A 19,160-nucleotide genomic window follows, 5' to 3' on the forward strand; every position below is an offset into this window, starting at 1 on the left:
GCTCGCTCGTTTGCGGCGGCGCGGATCGGGGGGGGGGGGTCCGCCCCCAACACACCTGCGTCAACTTTTGACGCAGGATGAGGTTCCCGGGGGGGGGGGGGCGGACACAACTAAGTCCCTAATGCCCCCCCCCTGGAGCTTTACGAGAACCGGGGGCGTGGACGCATCACCCCACCGGGGGGGTGGGTCTACGCACCCGGAAGGGAAATCCCCCGGTTGCGACCGAATCCCAACTCCTAAGGGAGCGGAAGGAGTCGCAGCCGGGGGGACCGAGGGGGGGCCACGTGTCCCCGGCGGGTGGGCATTGCTCTCCCGCTCGGGGCGCCTGGGTCCCCCTCTTTGACGAAGACGTGACGCACGGGGCCCTCTCACCGGAAGCCACATGGCACCGGTGGGAGGGCAACGTCGTCCACGGAGGGGGTTTCTCTCCTTCTGAGAGGGACCCCCTGGTGAGGGCCTTCGGAGTGAATGCCGAATTCCCCTCTCCCTTCGGAAGGGGGAGGAAGCACCACTCTAGAGGCGGGGGGTGGCGGCTCGAGCGGGACACTCGAGCCGTGACCCCGCCCCCCAAACTCTTTGGGAGGGCGCGACGTGGGGTTGATACCGCCCTGCGTCGCAACCGCGAGGACCCCGCACGATGCAATTCGCAGGGGGGAGAGTATTGCCTTCTGCAACACTCTCCCAAGGAGGGATAAGGCGGGGGGGCGGCGAGACGGCATGGGATCCCAGCATCCTCGCCGTCCCCCTTAAACGCCCGAGAAGGTATCCGCAGTGGGTTTAGTGAGGTATGTCTTGAGCCCCCTGACCGATTCATTCGTGGATCGGCCGAGGGGAGCAAGAAGTCCCACATAACCATCCGCTCTCTTCCCGGAGAGCGGTGGTATCCATGAGGATTCCCACTGCGTCAAAAAAAAAAAAAAAAAAAAAAGTTAAGGTATATTATCAAAGACCCTAAAATTCCCATAAACCTCAAGCAAAAAGTATATAGATCATGCATACTGCCGGTGACAACTTACGGCCTGGAAACTATGACACTGACCCAGCGCAGTGCAAATTCACTTAGGGTATGCCAAAGAGCAATGGAAAGATCAATGTTAGGGATCAGTCTTAGAGACAGGGTGAGAAATGATATCATAAGATCGAAGACAGGAGTCCCCGACATCGTCGGACAAATAGCAGCGCTGAAGTGGAGATGGGCGGGCCATGTGGCCAGGTGCAGGGATGAAAGGTGGAATAAGCGTCTGGTGTGTTGGAGAACGAGGGCGTCGACAAGGAGCGTGGGTCGACCGCAATCATTTGTGGTCAACCGCATTTTCTTGCTCGCTTGTCATGCATACTGGCAACGGATTTCGACTCAACGCGTCTACATGCGTCATCGCTTTTCTCGGTCGATGTTGAATGACGTAATCGAACTCCTCTAATTGCAGAGCCCATCTTGCTACTCGGACACACAAGTCTTTCTTACTCATTGCCAGACTGAACGCTTTGCAATCTGTAATAATTTTAAACGAGATACCTATTAAATATACGCGAAACTTTCTCAAAGCTTTTATGATCGCGAGTACCTCGAGTTCGTAGCTGCTGTACTTTTCTTCGGCCGCGGTTGTACGACCGCTCGCATAATACACGAAGCGCAAGGTATTATTGTTCTCACACTGTAATAAAATAGCGCCATAGCCGTACTTCGACGTGTCGGTATGGAGTTCGGTGGTCGTATTGACAGTATATATTTTTAGAACAGGATTGTTCACCAAATTAATACTATTTTGGTGCTTAACTCGTTAAACGCATTTCTCTTTTCCTTCAAAACGAAAAGTTACATTTTTTCTTAATAAATTTGTCAACGGCCGCACGATAAACAAATAATTACAAATGAATTTTCGGAAGTAACCTGACAGTCCCAGAAAACTTTGGAATTGTTTTACATTTTCCGGCTCTGGAAACCGCGTAACCGCATCCGTCTTCGCTTCCGACGGCCGCACACTGCCCGACTCTATTACGTGTCCCAAGAACTCCACCTTCGCTTTCAAAAATTGACACTTTCCCCAGTTTATCGCCAAGCCCGATTCACTCGCTCTGTCAAATACTTGCTTGAGTCTCTCTAGCGCCTCCTCGCAGTTTTCCGACGGCACGATCAAATCATCCATATACGTTAATACGGTCCCGTCGTTAATCCAGTCTTGAAAAACCGCGTTCACGAATCTTTGGAAAACGGCCGGCGAGTTGCACAAGCCGAACGGCATTTTTAAAAATTCGTATTCCCCGTCGGGCGTAATAAATGCCGTATATTTTCGACTTTCTTCGTCTACCTCTACGTGAAAGAATCCGTTCTCAAGGTCTAGCGTAGTAAAAATTTTCGCGCACTGCAGCCGGTTTGATCGTCAATAAGCGGCAAAGGATATCGATCCTACACAATCTTTTGATTTAATTATCGAAAATCGACGCACAGTCGATACGCGCCGTTTTTTTTTTTTTTTTTTTTTTTTTTTTCCACTAAAACTACAGGGCTCGCATACTCCGATAACGATGGTCGCACAATGCCGTCGCGTGTCCATTCATCTACTTGTTTTTTATAATTTGCTTTTCTTGTTTGGAGCATCTCCGCGTACGCTGATATACGGGCTCCTCGTCTTTTAAAATCAATTTTATTTTTACGTCTATATCCCGCGTTCTATTTGGTGTATAATTTTAAATAAAATTTTCTAACGAGTCTCTGTGATTATTATTAAAATGCGCAACGTCTAACTCGTTTGCTTCGAGCACGCAGTCAATTTGAAGTACCTCCGGTAACCCGGTCAATTCCGAAGCCGGACTAGATTTTACGACAACCATTTTGCCGTTCCTTATTATAATTTCAACGGTTCTTAAAAAGTCGATGCCAATAATTAAGTCATACCGCATCAGCCCGTCGGATACTACTCGTATTCTTATCGGATATACGTTCTCGTCGATGCAGACGTCAGCATGAAATTCGCCTAATGTCTCATTTCCGTCCGAACCAATACCGCAAAAATATATTTTATTTTTTTTCAGCGGAATATCTAATTTATTATGACAATCCGCGCGCATCAAGCACATGTCGCTACCCGTATCTATCATGGCTTTAACTTTATACGCACGTCTTTATAATATTTTTTGTCGTAGATTTCACAGTACAGCTGTCTTTGGTGTTCGCTTTGCCGGTGCACCTCGCCGCCACGTGTCTGCGTCCGCCGCAGCAAAAGCATTTTACGCCGCTCTCCTTCGTCGGACAGTTTGCCCCCAGGTGGTTCTGTCCTCCGCAATTGTAGCAGCGACTGGGTTTCTGCTCTCCTCTGTCGCTCCTCCGCTGCTTCGCTCCTCCGTGAGGCCTCGTGTCGTTGCTCGCCTGTGCCGTCGGGGCGACGGCGCCGTCCTTATGTATGTCCCTTTGGCCGGAGGGTCACTCTCTCGAACGCTCGCAACAAGGATGCCGTCGTCTCGAATCCTTGGATTCTTGCCTGATTCTGCAAGTTCAGGTCCGTTATCCCGTCGATAATATAATCGACGAGATCATTCTCTGCTACTTGTTAGCCAGAATAATTTTTTCGTGCATATATGCGCTGAAAACTTTGCCTCTCCTCCAGACTCGTCCTTCGAATTCTCTTTTTCGCACCAATTTGTTCGGACGATGATCGAACATGTCCTTCATCTTTTGCAAAAAAATTATCCATCAACATCTCGATATATTCGGGCCTCGATCAAAACCATTCGGCCGCCTTTCCCTTGAGTCGCGATCCTATTAATATCTTTGTCATCTTATCTCGCAGTCTGTATGTGGTCGCGAAGAGACGCACCTGCTTCTCACATACGTCCCAGGCCTCACTCGCGGCAATAACTGTTATGCCGACCCGCGCCGTCGTTTCCATCGTCTCCGTCGGGTCCATCTCCTAATAAGCTCTCACTTACTGCACCCGCCTGTCAGTTCCCGCGCCACGCTCAGCCTCTCTCTCTCCTCTCATCCCTCGAAGGAGCTCGGTCTCTCGCCGCGTCAACGCGAGCTCTCGCTCCAGAAGCTCCTTTTCTTGCCTTAAATTCTATATATAAATTAATCTCGAACTTACATATGGAAAAATAGGCGAGAAAAATATAGGTCCGCAAAGTCGCTGAAGCGGGAATCGAACCCGCGTCTTTCACTTTCCGGGCGACTGTTCTTACCAACTAAGCTATTCATACCCTTTCGATCCAATATTTTTCATTTGCCTTATAATGGATGATAATAAATAACGCCTTATAATGCCTTCTAATAGATGTTAGTAAATAACGCTCAGTTGGTAAGAGCAGTCGCCCGGAAAGTGAAAGACGCCGGTTCGATTCCCGCTTCAGCGACTTTTCGGACTTATATTTTTCTCGCCTATTTTTCCATATGTAAGTTCGAGGTTAATTAATATATGGTGTGCAATATTCGGTGCTACGCGGAGTGATTATAGTTAGTGCGCGGACGCGAGTGTCAAGTTTAGGACGGCACAGAAAAAAAAAAGAAAATAAAGAAAGTTCACGGCACACAATATATTTTACAAATAATTATACAGTACAAAAGAAATGCTCTAATGCAAGTGAACTGCAATTAGAAGCGTGCAATGATTGCCGGAAGTGCAATCCAACGACAAAATCGATCTCCCGCGAGAAGTGCGACGAAAATCGAGAAGAGAGAAAGTAACGATGTCTGTACGCGCGAACGACTGTACGACGATAGATCCGTTCGACAAGAGAGCGCGTGAACCGACGTGATTGTTTTCTACCGACCTTCGAGAGAGTTCCGAGGTAAGGAACACCGTGTTTGTGTTCCTTCCACATAAAGATAGAATCCTCTCGAATGTCGGAGGACAAAATCACTTGTTGTCGTCGGTTTATATTTATTACGAGACGGTTACCTGTCACCGTTCAAACGACAGATATTGCGAGCGTTAAAGACGCGCGCTGTCTTGCGATATGGCGGGGCGCGTTTGCTCGCGATTGGCGCACGGAGATTTAGCGCGAATCGTCGCGCCAAATTCGAGCGGTTATTTCAGCGCAGTTAGCTGCGCTTGTCGCAAGGCGAAGAATGCACTCCGAGATGCATTCACACACACACATACACACACACACACACACACTTTCTCTCTCTCTCTCTCTCTCCAATCCGCAACATATGGAATTTAGTAATCTCAAACCAAGAGATACAATTGCGAACAATTAATTTTCGCGCTTGGCTCTATTGGCCGATTTAAATATCATAATTATATTATTATTAATTGTTACGTCCTGCGGTCTCCACGATTCTTTTCTTTCGGAGAACGCAATGCGATATCTGAAATATCGCAGGCGCATACGATCTAACAAGCAAAGTAAACATAATCCGAAAGAGAGCTAAATCATCGAAAATAAAAAATATACACACCTCGAGAGCCAAACAGATCAATCCATAAAATTCTAAAACTATTACTCGCGGCACCTTAAAAGATAAGGCAGTTGATCGGATAACTCTAAACAATCCTCGCCTGACAGATCAGCGATATCTGTTTAAGTCACAACTCGAGAAAGTAATAAACATATCACCTCCCTTGATAAGAACAAATTCTCCATTCATCGAAACCTAAGGCTCTAAATAAAAGCCCTAACTAATCGTATTAATTTCCAAAGTCAAAGAGACGTCTCCGGACCTAAAGGGCGTCATTGAAAATTTCCCTATTTGTTGGAAAATACTAACAAACCAATGGGAAGGAGGCGCAAGAATATACATATATACATATATATATATATATATATATATTTTCTTGCGCCTTCTTCTCCATTGGTTTGTATAGTTAGTATTTCCCAACAAATAGGGAAATTTTCAATGACGACACCATACGAGACACAGAGATTCTTTGCTTTCTTTTTCAATCCAAATCATTTGTATTGTAAGTAGTAGTTGTGCCTTATTCGTGGTCTTTTGCATGACACGTGTCTCCAGAGGACCACCGAGCTACCTGCAGCCAACCAAGGTTCCATCGAGCTACAATTCATCAACTAACGCTTACAATAAGTAGTAAGTTACTCCGGGGCAATTGTTATCATTTTGCCTCTTGTAAATAATTCCCGGATTCTAAACAAAGATATTCCCTTTTTTAAACTTGTAACGAGAGCGTCTTTTTTTCCTTACCTCCCTTGAAAATCATAGTGGATTTCCCGCATTAGTGGAAAGATTCGTGGTTTTCTTCATCTTATTCCTTGAGAATCATAGTAGATTTCCCGTACTAGCGGCGAGATTCGTGGTTCTTTTCCTTCCTCGAGAATCATAGTGGATTTCCCGCACTAGTAGAGAGATTTGTGGTTTTCTTCAACCTCCCTTCTTCCCTCTAAGGCGCATATAGAAATATATATATATATATATATATATATATTGCCACCATCTCTCCGTCCTTTCTCACCAAGAGAGAGAGAGAGAGAGAGTGAGAGAGAGACCGATGCGCAACTTCGTCGTGCCGCTCTTCGTTCTCTCGATCGCTACTCGGTATCGAATATTGGGCGCCAGGTACGGTCAGGCCGCACCACTCATGAAAATCGCGACAACTAATTAGCGGACACGACGGCTTAGCCTCGGAAGCTCGGTATCAACAGGAGGTAGAGTGTCGGGGCTCTTTCCGCAAGGAGAGTCGGAATCGCAGTCTCGGAGAGAGAGAGGAAATATCAACATAAACTACAATCAAATATAAGATAAAATAACAATTGTATATTTCCAGTTAGTGGTGTAGAAACAAGGCGTTTATACAATATAATCGTCGAACTCGGAGGAGGTCGCTGGGTTTTTTCTCTAATTATCGTTACTCTCCTCCCTTTTTTGTCCACTCGGGATCGTGAACGCCATACGTTAGTATCCAGCGAAAGTTATTCTCAAAGCTCGGTAATAAAGGACTCGATACAATTTTACAATAATGATACGATAATAAAGTGACTGTCGACTCGTTTTCGGTGCCCCTCGGAGAGGCGAAGAAGGCAAAGGGATGCTTAAATACGTAATTACGCGGAAATCGACGTGAGTCCCGTGCGTATTCCGACAGATTCTCGGTATTCTCTACAATAAATTATAACGTATCGCTAAAGACTCTAGTAGCACACGGGATCTCGGCCGAATCCGCGCTTACCGGAAGATCGAGGAGGTGGCCTTACAGTACTGCGTAGTAGTCGCTAAATGCGGGTCGTTGTCTTCGTACGCTCAGGACACCGGTTCGCGGAACAGTAAATTCGCCTCGGGCCGGCAGGATCTCGGGACAGTGTTGTTAGACGGGCTAGGTTTTTTCGCGCATGCGCATTGAATGTAGTATCAATGAAGTAGTCACTCGCATCAAATGGGGTCCTGATTTCCCCCTCTGTTTAATTTTTCTTAAATTATTGAAAATTTTTTAAAATAATTAATGAATCGTATAATTTTTATTATAAATGTAATAAATTTAATTAAAAATGTTAAATATAAACATACAATAAACAAATAATGAAATTATAAAATATATACATATACGTGTACCTATGTTATAACATACGTAAATTACGAGTTTAGCTTTTATTTATACAATTTATAATTTGAATTATTGATTAATTTTAATATACATAAATTATAATAATATACACATAAAGGAAAATAAAAGGTTAAGAAGTTTTAACACAATTTAAATTAAAATTGAAATTTATTTGGCAGAAATCAAAGAATACCAACATTTGTTGCATGGGTAAGGAAAACTGCCAAAAACCTTACCAGTATTCTTAACAAGTACGTATTATATATTTATATAATAATAAAATACATATTTAATAAAAATAATAATAAACATTTTATTAAATATCTAACAATAAGATAAAATACTATATATGTAATATATTAATACTTTCTCTCTCTCTCTCTCTCTCTCTCTCTCTCTCTCTCTATATATATATATATATATATATATATATATATACAGGGTAGTCAAAAAGTATCGGACCCCCTCAATATTTCCGTTCCCTTGCATTTTACAAAAAAATGTTTCAGACAAAAGTTGTAGGGTTTAAAAAGATCTATTTACTGATCTTATCAGTTTGACCTTGGATGGCGTCGCCAAGGTCAGATCGAAATTACATTAACTTTTTTAAATGGAACACCTAACTTTTTATTGCATATTCTTGTAGCTTATCTCGAGACCTTTCCAAAACACTACAAGAAAGTTTATTTTCGTTGAGTACTTTCCGAGTTGTGAGGCTTGAAAGCTACAGTGTACTGTAGTGTGGGTCCAGCCAGTTAAGGCAAGAGTGGCGTGTGGGTCCGGCCAGCTGGACCCACACGCCACTCTTGCCTTAACTGGCTGGACACACGCCACACTTGCCTTAACTGGCCGGACCCACACGCCACTGTAATTGTATGTAATTTCGTATGTAAAATGTAATTTCGATCTGACCTTGGCGACGCCATCCAAGGTCAAACTGATAAGATCAGTAAATAGATCTTTTTAAACCCTACAACTTTTGTCTGAAACATTTTCTTGTAAAATGCAAGGGAACGGAAATATTGGGGGGGTCCGATACTTTTTGACTACCCTGTATATATATATACTAGCTTTTCGGACCGCGCGAAGCGCGGTCCTCAAAGCCTTTCTATTCGGACCGCGCTTCGCGCGGTCCTCATATAGCCTATATTAAATCCGTTTTAACACAAAAAATTAATTCTTTTTTTGTATTACCTGCGAACTACTTCCACATTTGTTGTCCGATTTTCACGAAATTTATATCAAAATAAATGTTTAAATTTTTTTTGGGTGGGTGCGTGGGTGGATAAATAAAGTGATAAAAATTTGTTAAAATCATATAGTAGCCATCCCGGACAAAATTTGAGTACAAATTTCGAAAAAGTCTGTGAATAAATGTTTGAATGCGTGGGTGGATGCATGGGTGGGATAAAACTTAAAAGAACCACACAGCAGCTTTCTCAGAAAAATTTGCAACATTTTTGTACCAATTTTGTGAAAATTGGTCCATAAATGCGCATGCGTGTGGGTGAATGCGTGGGTGGAGGTGTAACACTTGAAAAAACCACATCGTCGCCATCTCCAAAAAATTTGCAACATTTTGGTACCAATTTTTACAAAAATCCGTTCATAAATATGCGATTGCGTGGGTGGATGCGTGGGTGGGAGCGTAAACTTAAAAAACCCACACAGCAGCTTTCTCAGAAAAATTTGCAACATTTTTGTACCAATTTCGTGAAAATTGGTCCATAAATGCGCATGCGCGTGGGTGGGTGCGTGGGTGGAGGTGTAACACTTGAAAAAACCGCATCGTCGCCATCTCCAAAAAATTTGCAACAATTTGGTACCGATTTAAAAAAAATCGGTTCATAAATATGCGATTGCGCGGGTGGGTGCGTGGGTGAAGGCGTAAACTTAAAAAACCCACACAGCAGTTTCCTCAGAAAAATTTGCAACATTTTGGTACTAATTTCGTGAAAATTGGTCTATAAATGCGTATGCATGTGGGTAAATGCGTGGGTGGGTGAGTGGGTGGAAGTGTAACACTTAAAAAAACCGCATCGTCGCTATCTCCAAAAATTTTGCAACATTTTGATACCATGTGTTCAGAAATATTGCAAAAAAAATTTTTTTTGCAAAAACATACCCTCCTCTGAGGAAAAAAAATAAAAATAAAAAAATTAAAAAAAAAACCCACAGCAGCCACCCCCGAAAAATTTGCAACATTTTGGTACCAATTTCGAGACAATCGGTCCACAAATGCGGAAGTAGTTCGGGTACAGACAGACAGACAGACGGACGGTGCTTATATATATAGATATATATATATATATGATAAAATATATAAATTATTTAATTTATTATTAACAAAAAATATCAAAAACAATCTATATATTTAATTTTACAAATAATAATTAAATAATATAATATTTACTATAAGTGCACATCTGAAAAATAAAAATAATTAGTGCACATGAAAAATGAAAGTAATTATTGCACGATGCACATCTAAAAAATAAAAATAATTAGTGCACATGAAAAATGAAAGTAATTATAGCACGATGCACATCTGAAAAATAAAAATAATTAGTGCACATGAAAAATGAAAGTAATTATTGCACGATGCACATCTGAAAAATAAAAATAATTAGTGCACATAAAAAATAAAAGTAATCATTGCACGTTACACATTTAAAAAATGAAAATAATTAGTGCACATAAAAAATAAAAATAATTATTGCACAACTGAAAAATAAAAATTATTAGTACACATACGAAAAATAAAGATAATCGCAAATCTAAAATATAAAAAAATATAAATAAAATTAATTATTGCACGTCTACTTTTGAATATAAATTTTGTGCATTATGTAATTCCAAATGTCTTGAATCAATAGTAAAATTTGTGCAATTAATATTATCGGATTGGAAACTTGATCGAATTTTACAAATAGCAGAAATGGTATCATTAGCTAATCTATTTCGTTTTTTACATTTAACATCGGTAACTATAGAAAATATCCGTTCTGCTTCAGCATTAGAATGCGGCAAAGAAAGTACTATTTCAACTAATAATTTTAATTGTACAAAAATTTTTTCATTGTTATAATTTTTATAATCTAATATTTTTCTCCACATATCATCAATTTCTAAGGAAGCTAATTCTTCTTTTTCTGAATTATTAAAAATTGTTGGCAATATTCTCCACTCATAAGCTAATTGTGTAATATCAATAATATTTCCAAATTTTAAAGCAATATGAGACAAATCTTTAATTTTATTTCTACTTTCATTATAAAGAGTAATTTTAGTTTCTAAAAAACTCAATTGTTCAAAAAAGAAATCTTTATAAGGTAAACGCTTCATCATTTCTTTAACTGCTATTTTATAAAATTCTAAACAATTTAATTTAATTTCTTTCACACATTCTAAAGACTGTTTTTTTAAAAAATCCTCACACTCTGGTCCCACATATACATCAGTCAGATCTTTAATATTTTTCTCATCGTCTACATTTAAAGTAGCGATGTGCATCAAAGCCTCCGAAGTTACAAAATTTTGAGCTAATTGAAAAATTAATTGATTACTAGTACTAAATAATCTATGAATTAAAATTTTACGAGACTGAAACAGAGCGTTAAAACTATTAAAAAAATTTGAGCAGTATTTTAAAAATAACAAATAAGCTTTAATACAATCATTGTTTAATAATGTTAAAAAAATATTATCGGCAGATTTTAATTTATCTTCAAAAACAGCTAAAGCAAAATAACTACGTAATACATCCCAATTTTCAAGTAATCTAACTACACATTTATGCAAACATAACCATCTGGTATTGGATAATTTTAAGATCTTTTTTTCAACGTTAAAAAAATTTTGAAAAACTTCTAGAATTGCAGATCTCTTTGCACTGTCCAAAATGTAAGTAGCAACTCCTCTAATCAAAGTTTCACAAAGCGAGGGCAATTTTTCACAGGCTTTACTTGCTATAATCGCGGAAGAATGGCAAATACAATTTAACATGATTAAATTCGATATTTCTAATTTTAAATGCGAATAAAAGGAATTATTACATCCGATTATTACTGACGCGTTATCGCTTGCCATTCCAACGATATTCTGTATCGGAATTTTGTTTTTTTCTAAAAATGTTTTAAAAGCTTTAAACATATTTTTTGCGGTACAATTTGTGGCATCTAATGATAATGATTCTAACAATTGTGTTTTTACTTTTTTATTAATAGGACAAACGTATTTTACAAGTACGCACATAAATTTTGTATTTGTGACATCTGTACTTTCGTCTATTAAAATGGAAAATTTACACGTTTTTAAAATTTCTATCAATTTTTCTGTTTCGCGTTTTGCAATTATTTCTTTAACAATTTGAGTGCACTTTATTCGGCCTAATGAAAGATCTCGTACAATTCCAGGCTCAATACAAATATTTTTTAATAAAGGAACTAAATGATCTACATTTCCAAAAGCAATATTATGTTCCGCGAAAAAGGATGCTAATTTAATTTCCGCGCGTTTTACTTTATTAATATATGTTAAAGTATTATCAACATCGGGAGGACTTTGATCATTTTGATGTTGACTTATTTTTGTCATATCCCAATAAGCACAAGTACATCCTATGTACGTACAACGGATGTCCGGTCGGACATTGTGTACATCCATCGGATGTCCAGATTACCTGCAACGGACGTACAAGGGACGTTCATTGTACGTCCGTTTGCAACTGGTCTGGACGTCCATAAGTCGTCCATTATTGGTCATTTATGGATTTTAAATGGATAAATTATGTATCTAACGGACGAATTTTGGATCTCATATAAACTAATTATGGATCTAATGGACCAATTTTGGATCTTTTATGAATAAATTTTAAATCTTTAATAAACATATTTTGGTTCTTTATTATACATGTATATCGTTGAAAATGACATTTAAAATTCATAAAGAAGAAATTTATAAGCAATAATAAATTTGACATGCAAAATTAATTCATGTTTATACTAATCATAAAATATTGCAGAATATTTCTTATTTTCGCATTTTATTTATCCGAATTTTTATTTGTTCAATTTTTTCAATTAATTCAATATCTAAATTTTTTGTGTTGGGATAGTATCAGAAAGGTTAAACTGATCAAAATAATTATAACATATTTAACTGTAATAGCCACTTTTTGCATGCGCTTTATAATTCTCTTAACTAAATTTAATAGCGAGATGAACAGCGAATCTTGCGTCGCATAGCGGCAAATGAAGGAACTATTACAAGATAATATTGCATAGTATATTTTGCAATGTCTCCAATAAAATATTAAATCTATAATATTTGCACAATGTTGCTTCAATATTTATTATGATACAATGAAATAAAATATTTATGCAATATTTTAGCAATATTTCGTGCTGTAAGAGAATTTGATGGACATCCTGTGGACGTCCAAATATTAGTCACTGATGGATGTCCGAAATCGGATGTACAATGGACGTTCATTTCATGTCCATGGACGTACATACGTAAAATGGATATAAAATGTACGTCCATAGGACGTCTTGTGCTATCTGGGATGTTTGACCGATTGTGAGTGAGCTACTAAATTTGTCTTACAACAAGCAATAGTTTTTTTACAAATATTACAAAATGCTTTATTTGGTTCAGAATGGGGAGCCAACCATCCTTTAAAAATTGTTTTGTCTAACCATAAATTTTGAAATGCGCGGATTTTTTAAATAGCTCCTTTACTAACATTTGGATCCATAATGCACTTTTATATTATATAAATTGTAATAATTTATTTATTTTTACGTACGTTCAATTAATCTGCTTCCTGCGATTCCGCCTCCGTGGTCCAGGGTCTGCTTGGTCCGTAGCTGCGCGCGCAAATTTTTTTAATAGCTTCTTTACTAACGTTTGGATCCATAATACACTTTTATATTACATATATTGTAATAATTTATTTATTTTTACGTACGTTCAATTTATCTGTTTCCTGCGATTCCGCCAAAACTCTGTGGTCCAGGGTCTTGGTCCGTAGTTGCGCGCGCAAACATCATACGTTACTGTAGTCATCATGGTTACGTCACGGTAATACGCGCATGCGCGAAAAAACCTAGCCCATCTAACAACACTGCCTCGGGAGGTACGCTCGGGGAGGGGGAGACACTGCGCGCCACCCCGGCCCGGTTGCCATGTCTCGCGGCAGCGTTGCGCCCCGCGCCAGGCCCAGAATCGATCCTCGTATCGATCTCCGTCCCGATGATCGGTCCCGGACGATCTCCGGGTCGTCTTCGACGTGTGGCGGCGGGCCCCTCAGGGGTGATTATCCTTGTGGAGGGATGCAGGCGCCTTTCCGTTCCTGTTCCGGACTGCTTATTGTCGTCTACCCGGGGCTGTAATGATTTCACTTGCAGTATCTTATTCTTATACTCTCGGTACCGCGTATACTTGATTTCTCTTTACTACTCACCGGGCCGGGCGCTCAGCCTCCATTTCTCTCTTTTCGGGGTCGTCCCTCCTCAATTCGCCTGGGTCCTCTTCTCTCTAAAACAATTTAAACTCTCCTGGCTCACCACCTCGACTCCCGCTACCGAGTAAGGACGAGCCAGCGAAAAGGTCGCTGTTCACCCGCAAGATACGCAAAATTCTGAACGCTCTCCGACGCTTCCCGGCCGGGCGCGTCCGCCCTTGTGACGGGCTCCAAAAGGCCACGTCACAATATATTATATATATATATATATATATATATATATACATAAAGATAAGAATATTAGATCGGCTCTTTTAATATAAAACACGATATATACATCTCTTTTTTCTCGGCATAGAGCTAAACGCGATGTTATTGCAAAATTAAGTAAGAAAATTAAGAAATCTGGGAATTTGTATCCTATGGTTGGGATCTCAAAAATTCCCCTTGTTCCTCTTTTAACTTCTCCTGTAAAAAAATAGGCAAGAAAAATATTGGTCGGAAAGTTGGCTAAATCGGGAATCGAACCCGAGACCTTCCGCTTGCCGGGCGAATGCTCTTCCAACTGAGCTATTCAGACACTTACGAAACAGTACTTTTCTCAATGCTTTCACCCCCAAAGCGTCGTAATTAGGCCCAGACGCGAATAAACAATGATAAGAATATTAGTATTTAGATAGTTTTAAACAGATGACGTTAGTGCTTTACGATATTAGCAGCGTGCGGGGTTAAAGCTATAGCACACAAATTCCATAGCCGTAACATTAAGACATCATAAGGATTTAGCCAATAGGAGCGTAGCGTAACATGTCAGCCAACAGCAATAAATCCGTAAGCTGAAATTATAACTGTAAGGGAGGATTCACATCTTGGTAGAGAAACAAAAAACAGAAAAACAGAAGCCAATCAGAACTCGCGTTGGCAGTAAGTTTACTTACCACCGAGGTTACAATCTAGTAAGTTTACAGCCAACGCGAGTTCTGATTGGCTTCTGCTTTTCTGATTTCTGCTTTTCTACCAAGGTGTAAATTCTCCCTAAGCATAATTCGACCAATCAAAAATCATTTTTAGATAGACGAAAAGAAACAAATAAAAAAAATTTTTAGATATAATTTTTCTATATACAATTATGTGGTACAAAAACATGTGATATAACTTAATTGCTTGATTTGATTTATATGGTTTACACGATTTATATTTAGATAAGTGGCTAAAGTTTATTGAAATAAAAATAAAATAAAATAAAAAAAATATAAAATCAAATTAATATTACATAATTATATATTATAATATATATGACATAGTGTTAAGTGTCAAACGTTTCTAATTAAAAATCAATTGATACAAAGTTTCGCTCGTATATTGTAAATACAACTAGTGATAGATAAAGAGGCCAACTCATCGAGCAATTATTAAAGTTGTTCTGTCAAAAAAATGTATTTTATGTATAAACTAAACATAAAACATTATGTGAAAGCTACAAACATTCTATACTTAAACTTAAGCGAAAATTACAATCATTATAAAATAAACGTTTCAACCGCACGCGGTCTTCCTCAGTATTATATTACAGTAATTATTAAAAAATACAAAATCATACAAAAATTACACATAATATCGAAAATTAATGTTAGTTCTTCAATAAGAGTCGAGAATTTATAAGCAGTTAAAGCGTGTTTCAATCCATCATATCCAACAAATGTTCGCCTCAATATGATCTTTGACTTTAATCAAATCTCGAAAAGTTTCATCGTTAATATGCGAGAAATTAATACGTTCCGTAAGCGCTGCGATTAATAAAAAATTGACGATTAACGTATGTCAAAAATTAAAATATATATCCTTAACAATTAGCAATATGCTTACTTGGCATCGTCCTTCCTGACAATTTTAACCACGTTTTTATGAAAAAGTTATTGAAGATGACACAAGACAAGACCAACAATATAAAAAGACACCTCATTTCAAACTCTACTTAATCGACGAATGTGCGTGTTTATATATGATCTAATACCTATGTTTAAACCGTTAATGTCCTATTTGTCTTATTATTATTTATTGTTCGCTAATTTATCCAAAATATCAAAATAAGACTCGCTGAGTAATTCAGTATCTTTGTTTAAATTTAGCCCATTTTTTTGTTCTTTAATATGTAGCATCTCAGAGATGAGCCTTTTATAATAATTATTCTCGTTGTCCAGCATTTTTACGTTATCCCAATTAAATGTATGGTGTTCATTTCTTATGTGTTCAGAAATTACTGAATATTTCGTTGAGTGCAACCTGATATTAGTTTTATGTTCTTTTAATCTCGTCTGTAATTGCCTCCTCGTTTGGCCTACATGCATTACAATTATTGCAATTGATCTTATAAACAACATTCGAATTGCATGGATGTTTAGTTTTATCTTTCTGTGCTTTAATAATGTTATCAAGTTTGTTGAGACATCTGTATCCTACTATACACTCTGTATTTTTTACCGAGGAGACAATTATTTCTGAGATTCTATTTATATACGGAATGACAAAGAATTTTTTATTAATTGATTCCTTTTATATAATTTCTGTTCCTTCTATGTTAGCTTGTCTTTTTATAATGGTTTTTTTAGATATGAGGTATTCTATCCGATGATTAATTTTGTTAAAAATCAGATCAAGAGGGTAACCATTGCTTGTGAGTATATTAATGATTAACTCCAAATTTTTATTAAAAAATTGTGGGTGTGATAACAACAAACATCTGTCCACAAGATTGTATATTATTCCAATTTTATGGCATAATGGGTGGTTAGAAAAAAATGATAAAGTCCTTCCTGAGAAGGTTTCTTTTTGATACCAATCAATGTATATTGTGTTATTAATAATTTTTAGTGATAAATCTAAGAAATTCAAGGTACGGTTAATCTCTTGTTCTACCGTAAATTTAAGTCTATCATGATAGTTATTAAAATTATTAATTATCTGAGTCATATTAATCATAGAAGTGGTTAATATTATGTCGTCTACATAACGGAAGTAAAACAAACATTTTAAATTTAACGCTTTAAGAACTGTATCCTGAAGATCTTGCATAACCAAGTCAGCTATAATTGGTGATAACGGAGACCCCATAGGGGTCCCAAAAGTCTGTTTGTAAATTATGTCCTTAAATGTAAAATAAGTAGTAGTCAATATGAATTTTATACCACATATAAATTCGCTTTTCGGTATTCTAGTATTTGTTTCAATGTAATCCCATCTATCATTAATCCCATTAATCGCAAGATCTAAAAGTACGTTCGTAAATAAAGAAACAACATCTAAAGAAAACATCTTATCGTTCTCATCAATCTTTTTACCAGACAACATGCTGTACAAATCAAAACTATTATTGATATGACTTTTAGGGCTTTAGGTAGGCTAGTTTGTAAGATGTTTTGTAAAAACGAAGTCAGCGAATATAAAGCTGTATCAACCGATGAAACTATGATTCTAACTGGATAGTTTTTCTTATGGATTCTAGGTAATCCGTACGCTTTTGGAAGGAGAGAATTACTAGAACGTAATTTATAATATTCATTTTTTGAGATATAATCTTCCTTAAGCCATTTTTTCAACAAATCATTCAATTCATTCTCTATTTTTTGCACGGATTTTTATTAACAATAGTGTATGTATTAACATATTTTAATACGTTTTTGTTCGAAAATTGAACGTGTAAAACCTGCAAGATAAAAGCATAAGACCATTCATGCAAAATATATCATATTCATGCATCGTTATCATGCCGCATGCATCATGCTATAGATTATAACAATACATTATAAAGGCGCATATTATATACAAATAGCGCTCGGCCGCAAGGGTATACGGATACCCCGCGCCTTCGAAAAATAAGCGCTTAAGTTATCTAACATTAAATTGTAAACACCTCGGTCGCGCGAGAGGAGACAAAAAATAGTTCTTATAATAACAAAAATGAGATCTAGCTTAGGAGTAAATAATTACAATAAACGCCCTTTCGCCCTTAACCTCACGATAGAACATGACAAAATGTTCGCGAATATTCTGGAAAAAAGGGCCTATATAAACCTTCTCTCTCGCGGCCGCAGCGCTCTTTCCGATTGCTTGTCGTCGCGAATAGAGTGTGCTTCTAATCTCAGAAAAAGATCGCTTGTCTTTTTCGCTCTCAATTACCGTCGCTTGCGGAACACTCAGTTATTAATTATCGACTCGGCTATTTCTCTTGGTTTATTCTTATCGGTTATTACGTGTAAATGCTGTTGTGTTAGTATTAAATATATTTTAGTTGTTAACGTTACGCGCGTGTTGATTTTAGTGTATTCCTGTGTTCTCGCTTCCGGATTCCTTATCCTGCATTCCGTCGCGCATAGTTTTCCATTTTATTAATATAATAAGATCTTTCCATTGCAACCGTAGCGTTACCCTTATCCGCGCGTGTGAATATAATATTCGGATTATCTTTACAAAATTTTATTGAATCTCTGTATGAACAAAGTAGTTTTTGTTGAATTAAGTCATTTTTATCATTAGTGTTGAGAAATTGTGCAAATTTTGGAACAGCAATATTTCTAATAGTTGTGAGATTATTAATATTATTCTGTTTATGATTACTCTCTATGTCTTTAATAAATTCATGTATAGCTATTTTTTTATTGATGTTTGGGAGGCAGAAATTATCCCCCATTTGCAAAAGATTAGAAACGTTAAGAGAAATATCTATATTAGAAAGATTGATAAACCATTTTTCATTGGTATTTTCCAAAGGATGAATCATATTATCAAGAAATTTATTGGCTTCTATGTCTATAGAAATAGATATAATAAAATGGAAAACGTATTAAAATATGTTAATACATACACTATTGTTAATAAAAATCCGTGCAAAAAAATAGAGAATGAATTGAATAATTTGTTGAAAAAATGGCTTAAGGAAGATTATATCTCAAAAAATGAATATTATAAATTACGTTCTAGTAATTCTCTCCTTCCAAAAGCGTACGGATTACCTAGAATCCATAAGAAAAACTATCCAGTTAGAATCATAGTTTCATCGGTTGATACAGCTTTATACTCGCTGACTTTGTTTTTACAAAACATCTTACAAACTAGCCTACCTAAAGCCCTAAAAGTCATATCAATAATAGTTTTGATTTGTACAGCATGTTGTCTGGTAAAAAGATTGATGAGAACGATAA

At 37.6% G+C, this 19,160-nt stretch overlaps 1 protein-coding gene and 1 non-coding gene across 2 annotated transcripts; both read right to left on the reverse strand.

The window, feature by feature from the left end:
• Positions 1–1,292: 1,292 nt before the first annotated feature.
• On the reverse strand, positions 1,293–13,254 carry LOC146721106 (zinc finger BED domain-containing protein 5-like). The gene is given in 4 exon segments (XM_085487434.1): positions 1,293–1,492; positions 1,892–2,311; positions 11,252–12,087; positions 13,058–13,254. Coding segments are annotated over 4 exon segments (1,653 nt in total).
• A 1,215-nt stretch (positions 13,255–14,469) lies between these two features.
• Positions 14,470–14,542, reverse strand: TRNAA-GGC (transfer RNA alanine (anticodon GGC)). The gene has a single exon. It is a non-coding gene; the product is annotated as a tRNA-Ala (tRNA).
• Positions 14,543–19,160: the final 4,618 nt, after the last annotated feature.

The sequence above is a fragment of the Nylanderia fulva genome, unplaced genomic scaffold (genome assembly GCF_048542155.1).
Source record: "Nylanderia fulva isolate GAGA-0341 unplaced genomic scaffold, ASM4854215v1 Scaffold55, whole genome shotgun sequence".
In the NCBI taxonomy this organism is placed as follows: Eukaryota; Metazoa; Arthropoda; class Insecta; order Hymenoptera; family Formicidae; genus Nylanderia; species Nylanderia fulva.